At 44.3% G+C, this 21,911-nt stretch overlaps 1 protein-coding gene across 7 annotated transcripts in view; it reads right to left on the bottom strand.

Moving 5' to 3' along the window:
- Positions 1 to 21,911, bottom strand: part of Eml6 (EMAP like 6) — a 250,107-nt gene that overhangs the window by 43,511 nt on the left and 184,685 nt on the right. For all 7 annotated transcript variants that reach the window (XR_013111697.1, XM_076937969.1, XM_076937964.1 and 4 more), the window contains exons 22-26: positions 10,901 to 11,042; positions 7,986 to 8,138; positions 7,671 to 7,802; positions 1,685 to 1,773; positions 41 to 217 (exon numbers count right to left, since the gene is read on the bottom strand). Coding sequence is in view for 6 of the 7 variants with exons in the window: in XM_076937969.1 (XP_076794084.1) it covers positions 41 to 217; positions 1,685 to 1,773; positions 7,671 to 7,802; positions 7,986 to 8,138; positions 10,901 to 11,042 (693 nt within the window). In the remaining variant the exon portion in view is untranslated. The remainder of the gene's footprint in view (positions 1 to 40; positions 218 to 1,684; positions 1,774 to 7,670; positions 7,803 to 7,985; positions 8,139 to 10,900; positions 11,043 to 21,911) is intronic.

Raw genomic sequence — 21,911 nt, 5'->3', positions numbered from 1 at the left:
AACGGAACAGATGAAATCTATAGCAAACATACAACATTACCTTGACAGGATATGAAAAAAGCTTCACAAAACCAAAGTCATCCCCAGTGGCTAAGAGGGAGCCATCTTTGGTAAGACTGGCAGCATTGACATCTGTCACATCGCTGTGAGCAGGCCAGATTCCTTCACAGGTGGGCCCCAGGACACAGGTCCACGTGTCCCATTCCATCTTCTCGATCTGCAGGGAATGAACAGTGTGATCATTTTGGAGAGCCTCATTTCTTTTTGTCTTATTTAAGAGGGATGGCTTTTTGAAGGACCCACTTTGGGACAGTGGGCATTTGTGTTGGGTGCTGAGATGCTCTAATTCTTAGCTGCCACTGGTGTCTGTCCGTCTTTCTTTTTCTTTTTTTCTTTTTATGAGCCAGGGTCTCATTCTGTAGCCCAGGTTGGCCTTGAACATTACAAGTGCTAAAATTACAGGGGCATAAGCACTGTATCCAGCAACTGAGTTGCATACTTATAACATGGTTTCTCAATAAGCAAACACTACTGTCAAATATACGCAAATGTTTTTTTCTAGACCAAAAGCATACTTTGGAATCATGGGACTCTGACCACAATAAAGGTTTGTGAGATCTTTAACTAGATTTTTAATCACTATATAGTCCATGAACTAGATCAGATATTTTCAGCACACTGCAGGTAGCCATGTTTGACAGCCTGCCTGACTTTACCCCCTTGATGCCAGTATTGCCCTTCTCCCTAGACAACGACCAATGTTCCTGGGGGTGGGGGGGAATCACTTCTGGGTAGGAATTATTGAGCTAGTAGATAAAAACTATTTTCTTGCATTTGGTGTGTGTATACATATGCCTGTGAGTAGGGTTACACACATGCTACAGTGTATGTAGGGAGGTCAGACAGTAACTGGGAGTCGCTTCTCTCCTTCCACAGTGACGTTTCTGAGGACTGAACTAAGACTGCCAGCCTTAGTAGCGGGTTCCAGACTCTACGTTTTTCATAGGCCTGATCTCAGTTACTGAAAAATTACTTATGGGACAAAGGGCATAGGGAATACATGGGAAAGAATAGTTTGACATTGGCTTAGTTGGACTTCTGTTTCAGAAGGCATCTTTCATTATCATTATGGATAATATTACTAATTATTACAAATGAACACTGGGAAAATATCTAAAAAAATTTACAGTTGTAAAAGGCATTGCACAAAACGGCATGATGAGGGGCAAGAGAAACATGCTGCCCAGTTAGTTAGCATATGGTGTCCTCCCGAAAACCAAACAGCAGAATACCATCACCATGACACAGTTAGCCCGTGTCCTCAGCAGCTAGGAAAACAGACCAATGGTTTATATTTAAGAAATTAAAAAAAAAAAAAAAAAGGTAAAGGTAGATGGTGACCTGTGTTTATAATTAAAATTGACAGGTTTGATTAGATCCACATTTTCAACCAACCATAAATACATATGTCATTTATTTTCATTTTATGTTCACTGGTGTTTTGTCTATGTGTTTGTCTGTGTGAGGGTATCAGAAGCCGGGAACTGGAGTTACAGACATGTGTGAGCTGCCATGTGGATGCTAGGAATCGAGCCCAGGCCTTCTAGAAGAGCAACCAGTGCTCTTAACCAGCCAACCCTCCAGCCCCTAAATATTTTTTAAAATCTTTATGTAAGGCAGTTACCTCTGATGGCCTTATTGTGTGTCTTCTGCCTCTTGGAGCTTCAAAGAAAAGCTGTTCTTTGGCACCTGAATTAACTTGCAATAATTTCCCTGTTACAGTAGAAATAAATAGTAGAAATAAAAGAACAAATTAGACTGTGCATTTATCACTTTGTTATAAGACACTAAGCATAGCTGCCGCAATTTTACTCATTTTAGTTAGTCTAATCAATTGAGTTGAAAGTATGTTACATTATTCCAAAAAGCACATAAATATCAAGACACATCATGGAATAATTCCCAAAACTCTAATTTAAAAAACATGGACCTCATAATATTTGACCTTGAGTGTCTGTCAAATACCAAGAATCAAGTCTGCTGTTTGGTCGGCAGCACTAAAATGCAATAAATAATTTTATTTCAAGATGTATTTATTTTTATGTGCATTGATGGTTTGCCTAAATATATGTGTGTGCAAGGGTCTCAGATCCTCTGAAACTGGAGTTATAGACAGTTGTAAGCTGCCATATTGATGCTGGGAATTGAACTCTGGTCTTCTGGAAGAGCAGCCAGTTCTCTTTAACTGCTGAACTACCACTCCAGGTTCAAGGTCTAATTTTATAAAATAAAATTTCCACCCATTTCCCCTACTGCTGTCTATTATAAGATAGAGGCAAACAGCCTGCCATGAGTCTGGCATCAGAAGTGAGATTCATGGGGAACTGTATTTGCTTAGTTCTAAATTCTAAATCTGCCTTTCAAGTTAGGGACACACAAAGCAAACTACAAATATTGACCCTCCCAACCTTGTCTTATCTGAAAGTGTGAAAAAGGAAAAAAAGGCCATCCTCAAACAATTGAGCGACTGGCCTTTCAGCCATCCCAATATACAACTATGGTCTCATCACTGATGTTGAAAAAGATTCAGCTTCCAAATTCTCCTCTTCTGAGGGCAGCAATCCTTCATAACTGGAAAATGTCGTATGTTGGAGGATGGTGTCTACTATTTTTCTACAATGCTTTAATTATGGAAAATTTCACTCAGGCTTGGATATGAGAATAGTCTAGAGAGCCACAACGTGTCCATGGTCCAGCTTCCACAACTAGGAACTCACTTGACTCTGACCCTCTATTGACTGCCTCAGCCCAGACATCATGCATTTGCTCCGTAAATAATTTACATAAAATGCTATTTCCCCTTTCCCCTACAACTGTGTATCTAGGAACTTTGAGGTGCTCTTGGAAAAATCAATACCCGAATATTCCTCTGTGGTTTGCACGCATGTGGTTTGCATGCTATCTGTTACATTTGTTACATGGTCTGACCTGAGGAAGGTCTAAGTGATAAAAGAAATGAGGTTCTCCAGTCCCTTCACTGCTGATGTTAATAGTTTCTCATTTGGTAAGTTATCACATGACTGGGGGTGGGGCCGCAGACTCTGAGGTTTGAAGGATCTGAAAGAGGGGCATGTGAAGTAGACATGCTTTGCAGATTGTATGGTGAACGGGAGATGGAGAGAAACAAAGCAAGAAATGAGGGCAGTTAAGGGCTCTTTCCCGCTTAGCATTAGAAGGAAGTGAGCAACCATTACTTATCTAATGAACTAAACACATCTGCAAAGAGATATTAGGACTTTCAAAAATGGCTGTAAAATATGTGGGAAACAGATTACAAAATTCAGGCAAGCCATTTTCTGAATGACTTTTGATGATCTTTGAGATAAAAGGTACTAGGCAGAAAACTCAGAGGGTTGTAGTTCTCACGTCATCTCAACAACTCATTGTACTAACTCTAGTTTTAAAGATCATAATTTGTAATTAAACCTCCAAATACTGAGCTAGCTGCGTGAGGGACTGACTGCAAGGGACTGAGAGACTCAAGAGAGAGAAGCCTAAGCAGTGCCAGATGCCCGTGGGCGACTGGCTGGCTCACCCCTCCTTAAGAACCACCTTTACTGAAGGCCAGTTTAACTCTGGGAGCTGATGCTGACCCAGGAGGGACCAGACCCACACTAGGCTAGGCAATCAAAAATCTTTTTTTTTTTTTTTTTCCGGGAAGTTGCCGTCAGGGATGCTGAATCTGTGGGTGTCCAGCTGGGACAAGATGTAGATTTTGGAACTGAGAGTAACAGTTGGGGGCAACTGAGACTGGACAGCATGCAAATGAATTCTCTTCTCTTCTCTCCCCACCCCCCTTTGCTTTCTCAAGACAGGGTTTCTCTGTGTAGCCCTGGTAGTCCTGGAACTCACTCTGTAGACCAAGTCGGCCTTGAACTTAAGAGATCCACCTGCTTCTACCTCCCAAGTGTTGGGATTAAAAGTGTGCGCTACCACTGCCCGGTTTTCAATTCATTCTTAAAGCTAGTTCCTTGGTATTATTTCCTGCTCTTGGAGGGTATGAGCATTCTAGATCTTTCAATGAACTCTTCATCTTTATTTTAAACTTGAGCTAGTTTGAGTGGGCTTCTGGTCCTTACAAGATACAATATGAATTAGAAACAACCATTTTTTGTATTTAAGAAAACTGTAATTATGGGTATGTGTTTCTTCCCTTCTTTTAACTATCACACGAAGGAACATTTAGATCACCACTCTTTCTTTCCCTCTGCCTGATGTGCATTTTCTTTCTTTGCTTTCTCTTCCTATCCCTGCCCACAAGTGCATGTACACACACACACACACACACAAATACACATACACATTTATACAAATACATATATACACAAACACAAACATTCACACATATACAGAAATATACACAAATACACACACATATACACATACACACACAAACATCATACATATACACAGAAACACATACACAAATATACCTACACACAAACATACACAAACATACACACATATATACACAAATATACACAAACATTCACACATATACAGAAACATACACACATAAACATATGCACATACATACATAAACATATACATACACAGAAACATAAACACACATACAAATATACCCACATATAAATACACCTACATAAAAAACATGCACACAAACATACATACACAAACATACACACATATACACAAACATACACATGCATAGTCACACATACACAGAAACATACACACACATATACACACACACATTCACACATACACAGAAATATACACACACAAACACACACAAACATATACACACACATTCACACATACACATACAAACACACACACACACACATACTCCCACCCACACCCACACTGAAATCTGAGGACAAAGAGCAGAAGCAAAGATGAAAAAGTCTGCACTTTTTAATCTATATATTATTGCCCCAAATAATAAAAACTGAATTATTTCAGAACTCACATTTTTATCACTAGAAAAATCTGCTCACACAGAAAACAGGATAGAAAAACAAAGCAAGCAAGCAAACAAACAAACCAAACCAAACCAACCCAACCAACCAACCAACCAACCAACCAAAAAATACCCTCACTGCTAAGGAGAGGGAGCCAGTCACACAGAGCAAACACCACATGAGTTAGCCTGGTTGCCACATCTTACAAGTCAGAATAATTCCATAATTGTACTACATGAATCAAACCAATGTACTATATGAACCAAATCGATGCCCGGCCATTTGCCGTGAGAAGAGAAATTAAGTGTCCTGTGAGGGCTCCAACTGTCGATTGCCTAAGATCACACAATCCTACTGTTTTCAGAAAGGAACTTTTGCTATCTAGAATAAATCTGTATTTTGTCTCTCCCTGTGTATTCTTTTCTCCAGTGTTCCATGTAGGAGCTTTCATTTGGAGCACTGATGTTCCTGCAAAAGCAAATGAGCTGCGGTTGCCATGGACACGAGGGCTGCTGAAGCGGAAGCCGAGGCTGCGCCTGCGCCTGCGCCATCCCCACCCCTGCCAAGCCAGCTGGCTCTGGCAAATGCTTTCACTATTTCTGATGAGATGAGAGGAACAACCTTCTGCATGTAAATCTTGTGCTTTACCCTGTCCGTGTTCTCGGGATCTCTGCTATCAGAAGCCAGGCTGGCCTTGAGGAGCTTGGCACTTTCCTGAGATGGGACCTGGCATATCTGGATGACAAAGAGTTCACAGCTGATGGGATTCCTGGAGGCTAAACTTGGGTAGAATAAAGGACAAGGTATTGCATCTCTCCCTCTCCCTTTCCAAGTGGTGGCTCCATTTTGAGGTACTTTATAAGACCCCCTCACAGTGTACCCCCTCTCCCATAGCAACAACATTGCCAACAATCGTAGCAAGCGTGTGATCCACCTCCTCCATTCCTGGGCACACCCAAGGCACTGAAAACAGGGTCTTGGAAAGATACTTGTGCACCCAGATTCATGGCAGCATTGCTCACAATAGCTAAAGTGTGGAGGCAGCCTAGGTGTGTATCAACAGATAAACATGCAAGCAAAATGCGGGACAGACACACGGCCAGCTATCATCTGCCTTAACAAGAGAATTCTGACACAGGCCACCGCATGGACAATCCCCGAGGACACCCTGTGGAGGGAAATGACGTAGAAATGAGAGGACCGTGCTGTGTGACTTCACTAAGATGAGGTACGTAGAGAAAGCAGATGTTTCTAGAGACTGACAGGAGAGCTACAGTGTGCTGGGTAGAGAATTCTAGTCTCACAAGTGGAAGTGAGTTCTGGAGGTGGGCAATGATGACGGCCACACAACAATGAGACTATGCTCCACGCTGAGCCGGCACATTTAATAATGGTAACATGTTTATATATTTTGCATTTGAAATTCCTTTAAAACCTTCCAAATAAAAAAATTCATGCGTCCCATTTTTCTGTTGCCCCTTCACTTCCAAAATAAAATGGCTGGAGGGTTTTCTTCCCCATGCAGTGACTGGGGAAGGGAGTCAATGCTCCACACAACACAAAAACACAGAGTATGTGGTGCTGTGGGTGGGGACTCAGAACAGGCGTCTTATTCCATCTTACACACAGCGAGAAGGAACAGGGACATCACTGCCTTCGGGAGTCATTAAGACAATAGAGCAGAGAACACAAAAGGGGCTGAGAGGCAGCTCTTCCCACTCAATGGCCTCACCAAGGTAAGATGACTCAAGCTGCAGTGCTCCTGCCTAACCACAGAGCCCATCTCATGCCCTAGACTCTCAGCCAAGACCACTCAGCCAAGTGCTCCACACCACTTCTTAACCAGCCACTGGTCCTCCCACCTCGCCAGCTCGGCACCATGTTCCCTTTGCTGGGAGACCCCCTTCTTAACTTTGCTATCTGATAAGCCATGCCTATGCTGTTTTCCTACCACAAGAGACTATGACTTCTTTGCAAGTGAGGACCCGGCCCACTCCTAAATGCTTGGTCTGGACTCTTAGCATCAGCCACGTCTCCAGAGAGGGCATGCTGTGTAGCACCCCTCATCCCACACCTGACTGTCATGCCCTTACATTCTTTCAGAACAAGCCCATTCCCCTCCCTAAATGGTAAGGTTTACAGAATAGAGAAGCCATGTCTTACTTCTAGATCCACATTTTCTCACTTAAGACTTCGAGAATGCTAGATGCCAGTTGTATTAAACACACAGGCCTTCATGGTTTTGTGGCAGTAACTTGGAGAACACAAAGGAGGGGAAGCTAGGTGCTTCGGAGAAAGATAAATTCAGGTGAGCCAAATATACTTTCTAGCTCTGCCGACCGCTAAAAATCGCTTGAAACGTCAGGGATTGAATTCCTGGAGACAGAGTCCTGGGCAGGGAGGATGAACAGGTAAAAGCAGGGACAGATCTTATGCAAGCGAAAGCACGGCAACTCAATGCACCACAGGCTGTCTTGATCTTAAGCCCCACGGGCTTCAATTAATAATGAAATGCTCATGGAATAGAACATTCCCAAATGTTAACAGTAACCGCTCCTGGCTGTCCGGTTAGCCTCAAACGCTGCCGTGGGTCTTCTTCCCGTTTTCCACTAAACCTCAATGCCATTCTCTCTGGAAATGATGCATGAGTTTAAGTCTCATCTTAAAAGCTACAACCTGTTTTACCTCTAGAGTCCCAGTCGATGTGTGTGATGTAACTAGAAGCTCCTTTACAGATGCCAACCCTCTTGCTCGTAAGCACATTGTAAATATCCACGAAGTTATCATGGGATGCCACAGCAAGGTATTTTCCTGTATCTGTAGAGACAAGTGTGTAGTTAACAGCAACACAGTAACAGAACACAAGTTTACCTCCAGGAAATTAAGATTTTGAGGTGGGAGAAAGGTCAAAGAAACTTTTAGAACAGTCCATTTTTTATATATATAAAAAATGGTCTCAAGATTGCTATTTTTAAAAAAAAGTATTGCTGCCATCTTCACCTTTTGAAAATTTTATGTCAGAGATCATTTCTTTTCTGTGATGGAAGGAGAGCATGTCTTCCACGGTGTCAGCATTCACCACCAAGAAACTTCCATCATTCAAGCCGACTGCTAAGGCTTTCCCATCTGGGGAGAAGGCACAGCATCTCCCTCCTACAACAGGACCCAAGAGAAACATAATTGAGAACTTGGCTGTTGAGTGAAGCAGATGGAGACACAGGAGAAATATGCACATGTGCCTCACATGCTTACACCTGACTGGGCCTTCATCACCACTACCTGTTGGGAATGAAAATGTCATCATTTGGGTACTAGTGAGATGATCCTGTGGGTGAAAGCTCTTCTTATGCAAGCCTGGCAACCTGCGTTTGAACCCGAGAACCCATGGTAGGAGAGGACCAACTTCCAAAAGCTGTGTGTAGACTTCATGTGTATGTGTGTACATAGAACATAATAAATGTGTATTTTTAAATCTTTAAAAAATAGCATAATTTAAATGTCTTCTTCCCACAGAGCATCAAAATCATATTTTAGGGCTGGGGAAACAGCTCAGAGGTTGACAGCACTTGCTGCTCTTACAGGACCTCAGTACGGTTCCCAGTGCTCTCATCAGTTGGCTCTCAACTTCCTGTAACTACAGCTTCAAGCAATCTGACATGCCCTTATTTGGTCACCTCCATACCTCCACACAGATACACACAATTAAAAAAATAAATCTTAAAATACATTTTTATTTTCCATAATGTTTTCCCGTTCATCTCTTTATCTTGGAGTATCTGGGGTTTTGAAGGTAGGTAGGGTGAGTTGGTGCAGGAGAGGGCTGGGGAGATAACATCCCCTCTGAGGAAAGAGGACACATTCAAGAACATGTGTTCTCCAACAAAATTTCTAGAAGCCATTTTTTTTTTTTTGGACATTATGACTGGAAACACTTTTGTTTTGTTTAGAAATCCTCATAATTTTAATTTTTCTGCTTCCTTGATCATAATGCACAGTCAAGAGTTGGAGAATTCTAGTTGACACGGCCCAAGCCATGTTGCTTTGTGCTGAAGCAGCTCGATCTGGTTTCCACAGGGAGCCACACCTCTGCTGATAGATGTTCAAGCTGTGTAATGCTAGTAGCCTTGAACTGGCTTATGTAAGCAATCCCTCCATTCATCTGTCCAGTTAATGTATATTTACCTCCTGTGAGTCAGTCAAGCCAGCGTAGTGAGACACAAAAAAGACCAGCCCTGGGGACAGTCATCAGGGTGGGTGAACCATACTTTACCATACAATTTGGGCCAGGGTTTAGAGTGAAAGGAGAAATATTTATACCAGGGTAGCAAGGGGAACTGGAGGAATTGCTATCTAAGATACAGCAACAGTTGCTCTTTTGAACCAATTTTTAACCTAAGGAATAAAGTTCATTGACTAGATTCTACAACAAGGCCTTGGTTTCATTTTACGATGCAAGTTAGTGGGCAAATGATCTAGTTATTCAGAGCATGGCTCTGAACTTAATTGAAATCCTTGTCTCACCTGCTGCCAGGTTGTAGGAGTCCAGGGTAAAGTGAGGCCATGTGGGGAGGTAGTGACAACCAGTGCGCAGGCGTGCTCTCGAGGCCACCGTGCTGCAGTGTGCACTGTTTCACTACTCATTAGTTAGGTGACGCTGGACAAAGTACTTCAGTACCCTGTCTCTCTTTCCTGATCTGTAAGTGATATGAGTCAGCCTTACTCACCAGGTCTCTGCAGAATAAAGGTGATGTGCCAGTGTGGTCTCTGGCTCACACTGAGACTACCAGTCAATATGATTTCATTTGGCATTGTTCCTTTAGACTACGCCCCTATGTCTCTGTATACAGAGTGACCCAGTACAAATATTGTAAGGCCAGAGCCCAAGCTCAGCCTTTCGTGTCTTAAGAATTTTTGTTAGACCCCAAGGCTCAGCTCTCTTGTTGCCTCCCTCAGAAAGCAGCGCTAGGTGTCAAGTCTGAGCTGAGTTTTGGTGGCCTCTTGATCATGTGGGAGCTTCACCTACTCTCTGCCTGAAGCTGGACCAAGTGGTTTGTGTCCCAGGCTCCCTTGCCTCTTGGTGTCTGGGCGGGTTTGACCAGGATGGAGTTGGCAAGACTGGCAGACTGAACTGTCTGCTCCTCCAGACACCTCCTGAAATGCCGCCATCTTAGACACTTCACCAACCAGCCGTCCTTTTGTCTTTTAAAACCCAGGCCTTGCTAGGACACCTGCAGTTACTGGTGGCACAGCAGTGCACATTCCTGGTCATTTCTTTAAACTCTACCCACTCCTTTACAAAGAGTCCTATTTATAGACCCTTCTCAAATTATCTGAGTAAGCAGGCCAGCTGCTGCTGGGACTCCTTTTAAATCTTGTCTGTATCCAATTCTAGAGATGAGACTGTTCTCTGTGGGATCCTAAGGCCTGACATAGGAGGTACTCAAGAAGCATTTGCTGAACTGTTAGCTCCTGGCAGATGTCTGTACTGTGTGCAGATGTCTAACACACATTTATGACACTATTGTTCTCTATTAAACTGACCTTTTATTTTCCATAAGTTCTGGGAACTGTTAGTCATACATATAATTAGTGGGTTTTTTCCCTTTGTTTTGTTTTTATAAGCTGACATGTTTCAGCTCTCAACTAGAAGAGAACACACCCCAGGGGCAAGTACCTGTGCAGTTCAAGCAAAGTGAATGGGGGCTGAGGCACTCTGAGACCAGACCAGACTTTCTGCAAAGTCTCTGTGCATTCACTCTTAATTTTAACTGCACAGTGAACTTGGAATTCCCTTGCTCATATTTTTGGGATTGAAACAGGTGCTCTCATTAAACAGTGGTTGAATGAGTGAGTGAACCCAATATAGTCTGTTGCCTGTAAATAAACACCTTTACCTGTGAGGAGATGTTATGTACCTTTCTTAAGTTTCCGTACTGCCAGCATGCGGTGCTGGGAGGATAATTCCCAGATCCGAAGTGTTTTGTCATCACTGACTGTTGCACAGATGGGCAGGAGAGGGTGTGCTGCCAGCCCCCACACCTCCCCTTCCATGTGTCCCTATGGGAGAGAAAAGAAGGCAAAGTAAACCCATGTTTTCTTCCAGCCTGTCTTCAGCCGGTGTTGAGAGCGCCTCAGGCTCAGAGTGCCTCAGACAGGTGAACACATGAACAAACAGCTCCCTTCACCCAACATGGCTGTATTACATCACTTCTTATGGATGACCTTTAAGCTAGGTGTTCCTCAGACAAATCATTTCTTCAGAAAGCAAAGCACAGGACACACTGCTTATGGGTTTATAGCATGGAAGACATTTTCCCACCTAGCAACAAATAACCAGGTAAATGGTAAACTTTCCACCCCTCACTCTTGTTTCGTGTATGTGTGCACGTAAGGCTGATGAACTACACAGTGTCTCTGTACTTTATATGTGGAGGCCAAGGTTAACATTGGCTGTCTTCTTCAATTGCTTTTTATCTTAAGTTTTGAAAAGGGCTCCTTGGTGATTTGGCAAGGCTGGCTGACCAATGAACTTCAGGAAAATACCTGTCTCTGCCCATCTCCAGCCCCTGGCCTTGGAGTTAGAGATGCATGTCACTATACCTAGATTGTTTACCGGGTACTAGGGATCTAAATGCAGGTCCTCTTGCTTGCACAGCAAGCAGCTCACCAACTGAGAAATCTCCCTAGATCCTTATCCTACTTCAACTGCATTTACACTGCATTAACTGCATTCACACTGCATTTACATTGTGTAAATACATTACGGTAAAACTACATTGTCCCACTGACACCAACTACTGCCATTTGTGAATCCACACTCTAAGGTGTAGGTGTCATCCACCTTTGTCATGGAACTAGACAACAGTACTCCTGTTTATATACTTGTAGTCCTTCAGATGCACTGGGTTGGGGTTCTCCTGCCTCAATACTAGGGACTGAACCTAGGGCCTCATGCATGCTACTCAAGTGTCCTACCACTGAGCTACAAGATGCATTTAGTCTGGCTGGAAAGAAATAAACCTAAATTCTGACTTGGAGAGTCATAGGTGTGCTCAGACCTGGTATTTGTTCATATGTTGGTGCACCTGTGTGCCAACAGTAATCGGCAGAAGGTTGCAGGGTGATTAACAACACACATGGAGGCAATTCCACACTCCTGGGTTGCGTCATGAACACACATCCAGACTGGCTGCAAAACAGTAACTGGGATAAAACAGTATTTAAATATCAACACTTAACATGAAGAAAACCAATTTATCCCTCAATGATGCCACACTTAGAAAGATTCGCACCACACAGTAATAAGCAGACCATTAACTACGTTACTGCTCGGAGCGATAGCAGGCAGACCATACACACGTCCCTGGGGGGCTTGCAGTTGGAATGCTTTGGGGCGACAGGCAGCTTTCCAAAGAGAGATCAGATGACATCTTATCTGGGAAGCTGTCTGAGCAAGACAGTGATCTAGCAGAAGATGTGAACTTCCAAACGTGTTGTGCAGTTCTGCATACTGGGGCTGAACCAAAAGGTTCTGTTCTTTATCCCTAGGGACTGTGATGAACTGTATCCTCACTGCTGGTCTTCAGAGTCACAAAATATGGTACAGACTGTCCCCAATCATTCTCTCTTAGACTGGCTCTGTGGAGAGCTTTATATTGTTTGGTTTCAGACCCCAGGACAAGAAACTGAGATGCATATTTACATATTTACAGGAGACCCGGACTCCACGCTCTTCCAGATGGGCCGCCCTTCCCCCAGAGGCTCTTCCTTACATAACCCAAACATTTTGTGCATGCTCTCTCTCTCTCTCCCTCCCTCCCTCCCTCCCTCTTTCCTTCCCTCTCCTTCTCCTTTTCCTCCTCCTCCTGTTCTTCTTTTTGCTGTGCTTTCTCTCTTTCTTCCCATCCTCTTCCCCACTCTTCCCACAGTGACTCTCCTGGCCCCAATCTTTGGGGCCAGTGAACTCACCTGAGAGCAGCTTCCCAATAAACCTGCCTTTAATATATTCGAATCTGGCTTGAATTGGCTCTTTTCACTGGCGGGGAAATGACCTATCATATATGACAGTCTCTTTGCAGCTCTGGCTCTGTGGTTCCTTTAAATCCCTGGCTCAGACTGATTTCAAAACTATTATTTATCTCAGGCTGGTCACTTTAAATCCCACATGGTACAGGGACAGTGAGGTAGGCTAGATTCTAAATGACACAAGAAACGGAAAAGATTTGACTTCCCTCATCCCTTGGGAAGCTGACCATAGCAGTGTAATGTCTCTGTTACACTGGTTATATTCCTTGTGTTGGCAATTAGGCACCTCCACAGAAAGCCCCGAGGGACCGGAGACAACAAGCCATGTCATCACTAGCTGCCCAGAGATGACAAGTTCCCAATGCTGCCAGTCGCAAGTCCTCTTTTACATTTACCACAGCCCTGATAAAAAGCCGAGTTTTTCCTCCCTCCACCCCTTCTTCCCTTCCTCCACCCAGAGGCAGCTTATATAACCCTTCCTTTTGATAAACCTCTAACATGAGACCTGTTGTACACTGTGATTTTGTCAGAATTTGCTGCTTAGTTCCATCAGTGGTGCTGAGACTGGGATTTGCAGTCTTCTGTGTACACCCTGCCATGTGGGGTAAGCCCACAGGCTGGGACGCTATCTGGACAAGTCTGCCTGCCACACAGTCTCATTTTCCAGCTATCAGATCACTAGATCTCTGCACTCAACAAGAGCTGATTGATGAGTTTCCTCTCCTGGTTGGTGTAAATCCTCCCACCCCCCCACCCCACGACCCAAGGGATTGACCTTTGAGCTCCCACCACCCCTCTGGTGTCCTTTGGGATGGAGGAACCCCCCCAGCCAAGGTCTTCATGGCTATAGCTGTTTATTCTCACTGAACCCCCACCATAGGATCTCTTCCCTTGGGCAAGATTTCTCTCTTCTCAAGACATGGCTTCTCCCTTTTCTCTGGAAAATCCCAGTACTGGGTCTTCCATATTTCCCAGGTGTCTGCCATTGGTCCCTGGGTGTCACATGACGACATGTTCATCCAGTTTGTACCATACATGTTCTGTAATTATTTTCTCTATCCTCAGGATGCTGCAAGTGGTAGAAAATGGTAGAAAATAATAACTTTGTCCTCAGCCATGGGAACCACGCCTTTGTCCATACCTCCAGGCTCCCCCTGGGATGCCTTCTGGAGAACCTTGAACCTCTAACCTGGTGCCTGATTGAAAGGCCTCTAGACTCATACTCCTTTGCAATCAAACTTGGCTACAATTCCCATTACAATGACTCTAAATGGCTGCCGAATGGCACTTTGATCATATCACCATAAGGGATCTTTATAACTATTGCTAGTGACATGGACAATGGAAGGAGGTTTTCTGTGTTCAGGCTTTTTCTTACCTTTGCTCCAAACTTCCTCTCTGTTCTACCTGTTTCCCAACTCAGCTCCTCCTAGCTATGAAATCTCAGACAAAACTTCCATTATCCTTGATCCAGCTAATAAGCCTCTTCCTCACTGTTCCCATTGGCTTCTTCAGCTTCCCCTACTCCCCCAGCCTCTTCAGCTTCCTCTTCTCTCCCAACTTCTCTAAACTTCCCCCACTTCCTCACCAGCTACAGGCTGCTCTAACCATCTCATAGGGACATCACTCCCAAATCACCCTCCAGCAATCTCCTAGGCCTGGTCATGGATGACTGAAGAGGCCCGAGCTCCCTTGACCAGACTACTACCATCACTAACAGGGAGCCCTGTGTAGTCATTATGGCATCGGGTTGACCATCTCCTTCCTTTTGGACACTGAGGTCACTTACTTGGTCCTGATGGAGTTTTGGGGATCTATCTCTCAGGGTAGGGAGGCAGCCTTACCAATCTTACCAGACCCCACTACTTAGTTGTGTTTTTAGGGGTGTTTCTCTTACCCACTCTTTTCTGGTACTGCCAATGTGTCCTGACCCCTTATTAGAAAGTAATCTTCTAGTAAAAGTGGGAGCCTCTATTTCTTTTGCCTTCTCCCCATTCACCTCAACTCAAGCTTGGCAGCAGACCCTCTCCTCCTTCTTTTAGCTACCCAACCTACTGACTCTAACACATCATTTCCTTTGCCAGCCCCCCCCCCCAACCCCTGAGGTGGACCCCCCAAGTCTGGGACATCCAGAACCTCCCTCTGTTGCTAAACACCATTCCCCCATTGTCATCCAATTATAGGACCCTACCTGGTATTTCACGAAAGCCCAGTATCTTCTCTCTCCAGAGACTCAGGGAATGTAAGCCTCTCTCTGACCTCCTAAGAAAAAAAACTTCTCCATCCCACTTCTTCCCCTTTTAATACCCCTATACTTGAAAGTAAGAAACCCAACGGGACCTACTGCCTGGTTCAAGATCTCAGGTTCCTTAATATTGCAGTGGTTCCTCTCCACATGTAGCAGCTAACCCTTACATGCTTCTTTCTACTATCCCCTCAGGGACTTCTTATTTCTTGGTCTTAGATCTCAAGGATGTATTCTTTTCTATCCCCCTAGATGCCCAGTCACAAAACATCTTTGCCTTTACCTGAACTGACCCTGACACCCTCTTCTCTACCCAACCCACCTGGACTGTTCTACTTCAGGAGTTTTAGGACAGCCCATACCTATTTGGTCAGGCCCTGGCTTTTGTCTTTCTCTCTCTGTCTCTCTGTCTCTCTGTCTCTCTGTCTCTCTGTCTCTCTCTCTCTCTCTCTCTCTCTCTCTCTCTCTCTCTCTCTCTGTCTCTCTCTCTCTCTCTAAATCTAAGGTTATTCATTATGTTGATGACGTTCTTCTCTGCAGTTCCTCTCTAGAGATTAGCCAAACCAACACCTCTGCCTTTCTAAGTTTCCTGTCTTGCTGATGCCAGAGTCTCACCTTCTAAGGTCCAATTGCCCACCCCTCAGGTCATCTACTAGGGACTAACAATTACTCCAACCCATAAAGCCATTACCTTAGATTAAAAAAACCTAATCCAGTCTCTGGGAGTCCCCTCTACTAAAGAGGAGACTCTATCATTCCTAGGAATACCTTGCTTTTTATGCTCCTGGGTTCCTTCCTTTTCCCTCCTGTCCTCCCCTTATATGAAGCAGCCTTAAGCCCCACCCAGGAACCTTTTTTCAAACCTGTTACTAAGCCCTTTCAAAGGCTCCAAAAGGGTCTTCTCCGAGCTCCAACCTTACATGTCCTGGACCTAACCTGTCCCTTGTTTCCTATGTAACAGAGAAAGAGATGTGCCTTTGGGGTTCTAGGTCACCAACCAGGACCCCCCTTTGCACCCATAGTATACTTGTCAAAGAAATTAGATCTGACCATCCAGGGAAGGGCACCCTGCATATGTGCATTAGCAGAAGTTGAACTCCTTATTCAAGAATCCAACAAATTAACCTTTGGGTCGTCTGTCACTATCTTCTTCTCTCATTACCTGTCCTAGCTCTTAACTTACAAAGGCTTACAAACTCTACCTCCCTCCAGGGTTCTTTCCCTTCAGGTAGCACTAATAGAAGACTCTACACTTAGTTTCCAATCATGCTCACCTCTCAGTATCACAAGTCTTCTTCCTTGACTAAATGCTGTTCACTCCCCATCTCATACCTGCACTGAAACCTTAGAGGAACTATCGCCATATCCTTTACCCATACAGGAGGGCACATTGCCTCAGGCCATCTATACCAGGTACACAGATGGCAGCTCCTTTATTTGTGAAGGAGCTCAGAGATCTGGCTATGTTATGGTGTCAGATACAGATGTGGTTGAGGCATGGACCCTCCCTGCCCATACCACTAACCAACAGGCTGAACTAATAGCTCTTACCTGTGCCTTTCAATTGGCACAGGGACAACCTCTAAACATTTACACAGATTCTTTTTTGTTTGTTTGTTTTTTGTTTTTTTGGTTTTTCGAGACAGGGTTTCTCTGTATAGCCTTGGCTATCCTGGAACTCACTCTGTAGACCAGGATGGCCTCGAACTCAGAAATCCGCCTGCCTCTGCTTCCCAAGTGCTGGGATTAAAGGCGTGCACCACCACTGCCCGGCATTTACACAGATTCTAAGGCCATGCTAAAAGCCTTCCATCTCCCTACAGCTACTGGAATTGTCTACTTCCAGTCCCAACAGACAGACAACTCTATCATCTCTAAGAGAAACAACTGAGCTGATGAGGCAGATAGAGCTGTGGCCCTTGGGGGCCTAGGCTTGTTCCACCCACCACAGGACATTCTTACACTACAACCCACATCCCCCTGTGGCCCCCTGACACTTATCATATTCTGTTCTATCTTCGCCAGCTCTTTCACCCTAACAAGCCTAACAAGATAAGGCTAAGCCTTATCTTACTTTGCTAAAACCTACCCACAGAACTAAGAACTTACATTTCTTAAAATTTATCATTGCCTCTTGTAAAATCTTCCAGATATCAGACCCCAACTTAGGTATCACAGCCCCCCCTTTCCTACCTGCCAGGCTAGAGGTTCTCTCCTTGAGACCAACTAGCAACGACTTAACCCACATGCCACTATCAAATGTGTCAAGTGCCTCCTGGTCTTGGTGGACACCTTCTCAGGGTGGGTGGAAGCATTCCCTACCACCAACAAAAGGGCTCAGAGCGTCTCTGATCTCCTGCTCTGTAGGATCATGCCTTGATTTGGAATCCTAGCCTCCCTCCAGTTAGACAAAGGTCTCAAATTCACCTCTCAAGTTTCTCAAACCCTACCTAAAGCCCTCAACATCCCTTGGTATTTTCACATTCCATATCACCCCCAGGCCTCAGAAAAGATAGAATGGACTAACCAGTCCTTAAAAACCATGCTTGTCAAATTGTCACGGAAATTTCACTTCCAGTGGGTAAAAAATCTTACCTTTGGCTCTTTTCAGGCTATGGGGGTTTCCCCAAGAGACCTCTTTTATCTCAGCCTTTGAGCTCATGTGTGGATGACCAGTTCTGATCCCTGGTCTTTTACCCAAGCCATCCCCCTCCCTGATTACCTACTCACTCCCTTACTCTGTCATCTCTGCTCCCTCCTATGGAACTTTACTGCCCACTATCTACCACAGCTACACACTATCTCCTGTCCACTCCCTATCAACATTGGAGATCAGGTCTTTCTCTCACCTCTGGATCATTACCCCTCATCCCCTCCCCGTAAATGGCAGGACCCTTCAAGGTAATTCTTGTGACCCCCACAGCTGCTAAGGTTGAAGGACTCTCTCATTAGATTTACCTCAAGCCCTCTACTCCTCCACCCACAAAATAACTCCTCTTCTTACACATCGACCCCAACAGGAGTCTTTCCTTAAGCTTCAGAGGATGTTGGGACCAACCACCTTGTCCCCAATTCCAGAAGAGTGAGGCTCTGCTCAGGCAGCTGTATTCGACCCTACTGGATTGGACATGGGTTTCTCCTCCTCCTGTTCCTTTCTTTTCAGAGTAACCCTTACATATGGAGATTTGAAGTTCAAGAAACTCATTTCTGACAGTCTAAATAGAGTCAGAGGATTGCTCTATAGCTGGATGCCAGGAGCCAATTAGTGTTTCTATAACCCCTACATCCACCATTCCTTCTAAATATCATGACCTTTTTGTTTGCTTCCTTTTTGACCAGACAATGGATTATTGTAAGGAATGAACAGACAGATGTCTGGGGGCTGTCCATATTGGTCTTGTCAATTACGTATGTTGACATCACAGACTAATTGCCTCTTCTATCTACAACACCATACCCTCTTCTTCTATATCCAGGACACATGGAATACCATGGACACATGGAATGGGCATTGTTGACAAACTACACACCAACAAATCTGGGCTTGCAAAAAGCACGATTCATATCCACAGAAAATACATCCCAATTATCTAACCCCTGGAACTAGCTCACATCTGCCACTTAAAGCTTCTCCAGTGACCCTGTCAAATAGTCTCGCTTTGCCTTCACCAACTGCCCTGACCCTGGTGTCGCCATGGCCCTCTCTGTCTTACCTATATCACCTTCTTTGGCATGGCAGACTGGTTCAAGGCATCCAGGACACGTTCCGTAGGAACGTTAAGTTCCCTAGACTGTAACAAAACCATAATTCTCCATACCTCATCTCTACCAGTGTCCTGCAATCCAGAACACATTGATTCTTTGTGGTACTCAGGTGTATCATCTTTTACCTGTCAGCTGATGAGGAATTTGTACACTGGTGTTTCTCTTCTCTAAATTAGAGGTGATACATGGACAGTGGTTCCTACCAATCTTTGTTGGGGACTCAATAGCCATCTAGCATAACAAAAGGGCAATTCAAATACTGCCCCTCCTGGCTGTTGCAGGAATAACCATGGGTGTTGTCACAGGAACAGCAAGACTGGCCACCTCCCTAACCTTGTACCATCAGTTCTTTTACCAGTTTGCCTGCGATCTTTAACAGGTAGCCCAAACCACACCCACTCTTTCAGGACAGATCAAGTCCCTGGCTACAGTAGTACTTCAAAACCAACAGGGACTAGACCTTTTTACAGTGGAAGAGGGTAGCTTTGCCTTTTTCTCCAAGAAGAATGCTGTTTCTATGTCAACCAGTCAGATACAGTAAAGAACAAAATCCAACAACTCAACTCAATGCCTCTGATCCCTAGGCCTTTGAAAACCCCATGTGGAAATGGATAACCCCACTTCTTCTTCCTCCTCTACTTCTTCCTGACCCCTCTTCTTCCTCTTCCTACTTCTCCTCTTCTTCTCATTTTTCTGCTTTTATTATTTGACTCTGTTCCATCAATCTCTTCTCCACATTCCTCCAATGACAAATCCCCAAAATGTCCAACCAAACGATCAATCAGTTCCTCTTACAGGATTATAGAGGAGCCTGATGCCCACAACTACTGAATGTGTCTCAGTGGTGAGGATCAACTGTACCCCAAAACTGATGATGTCCTTGGACAGCAGGAAGCAGTTTAAGAGAGCCGACATCCCTATCCCTGCCTCACCATCTCTCCCCTTTTAATTCTCCTCTTTATGATAAGAAAAAGAGCAGAATGTTGGCAATGAGTCACTTCCATGACCAGCCCCAAGGGAGGAACCCAGTGACACGTCATCACTAGCTGTCCACATTCCCGTTATCACTCCCATCTCATGTCCTCCTGTGCATGCACCATGGGCCCAATAAAAAGCCTCATTTTCCTCCCTCCACTTTCTTTCCTTCCTTCACCCAGAGGTAGCCTCTGTAGCCCTTCCTTGTGATAAACCTCCCACAAGAGACCTGTCACATGGTGTGCACGCTTAGTTCCATTACCAAGTGCGCACAGTGGGGTTATCAAAACCTGCCACATGTTGCTGGGTCTCCTAGCTCCCAAGGCAGCTGTCCTTCTCTTAAACAACAACAACAACAACAACAACAACAACAACAACAACACACACACACACACACACACACTCATACATACTGTATGGTGGGCTCTGTATATGAGCAAGAATACACAGTTTTTGGTCTTTCTGAGTCTAGGTTACTTCATTTAATATCCTTCCCAGTTTCATTCATTTTCTTGCAAATTTCATGACTAGATTTTTTTTTTCCAGCTGAATAAAATTTTGAGTAAATAGCATTTTGTTTAGCCTCATCTCCTGGTGGATATAAAAGCCAATTCTATGTCTTTGCTGCTGTGACAAAAAAAAAAAAAAAGCAGCAAGAAACAAGCACATGCATGCATCTCTGTGGGAGGGTGCAGTTCTTGGGTGATATGGAAATTCTACTTTTGAGAACCCTTCATGCGTCTTTCCATAATGACTAACCGGTTTATACTCCCATCAGCAGTGAACGAGGGCCCTCTTTCCCACATCCATACCAGCATTTTTAGTTTTTAAATGGTAGCCATTCCGACGGGGGCGAGATGGAATCTCAGAGCAGTTTACCTTTCATTTCCCCCGTGGCTAAGGATGTCCAGCATCTTTAAGCCTCATATTGTCTATTTGTTTCTTCTATTGAAAACTGTTCAGCAGCCCATTTATTTACTGGCAGAGTTTTCTCTTCATGTTTAACCTGCAATTCTTTATATAGTCTACCTATCACTCCCTTTATGGAGTGCAGCTGACCAAGCCTTTCTCCCACTTTGTAGGCTGCCTGCTCACACTGCCGACCATTTCCTTTGCTGTGCAAAACCTCTTAAATTTTATGTAGTCACATGGGGTCTATTTCTTGTGTTTATTAGAGTCCTGCTCAGAAAGTTTTTGACTGCACCTGTTTAAAAAGCACTGTTTCCCTTTGCAGTTTCAAAGTTGCAGGTTTTAAGTTACAGTGGACCATGAGTTTTAGAATGAGATAAACCCTTTCCTCCTCAGGTTGGTTTTGGTCCTGGTGTTTAACCTGAATGACATAGCACATTTCTTCATTTCTCCTGAACACACCTTCATGGCCTCATGGCCTACCATGCCTTTTCACTTGCAAGGGCAGTGTCACCAGACCTGGCATGACTACCGCCCATCTGTGAATCTGGTTCTATCTAAGCATGTATCCTGAGGAAGGGGATAAGGAGAACATAATGTTGTTGTGTGATGAAGCAAGGCCTAAAGAAGTGTGTGAGGAGCAGCTAAATTATCCTCAGTTTTATGGACCAACAGATCAAAAGGAGACATAGCTATGGTGCCTCACCCACACTTAGATCTGATTTGGATGATAAGATTCTGAACTTTGAGCCTGTATTATCAAGGGTTAAGGTTCTCAGAGACTACAGATGGGTTTTACATGTGGCTGGGATATCTGTAGTTGGCAGCCAGGAGTAGAGTACAGACAGGCTCCTGGGGTGATCCCTGTAGAGCCTCTGATTTTCAGAGCTAGCCTAGTATAACTACCTCCTCTTGAGTGTGGCATGACCTGTGGTTTGACTCTAACCAGTAGAGTGTGACAAAGGTGACAGAAAGTTCCAGGGATCACGTGACTTAACTATGTTGCA

Source organism: Arvicanthis niloticus, chromosome 7, assembly GCF_011762505.2.
Source record: "Arvicanthis niloticus isolate mArvNil1 chromosome 7, mArvNil1.pat.X, whole genome shotgun sequence".
NCBI lineage: Eukaryota > Metazoa > Chordata > Mammalia > Rodentia > Muridae > Arvicanthis > Arvicanthis niloticus.
This window is presented reverse-complemented; position numbering and strand designations above follow the sequence as displayed.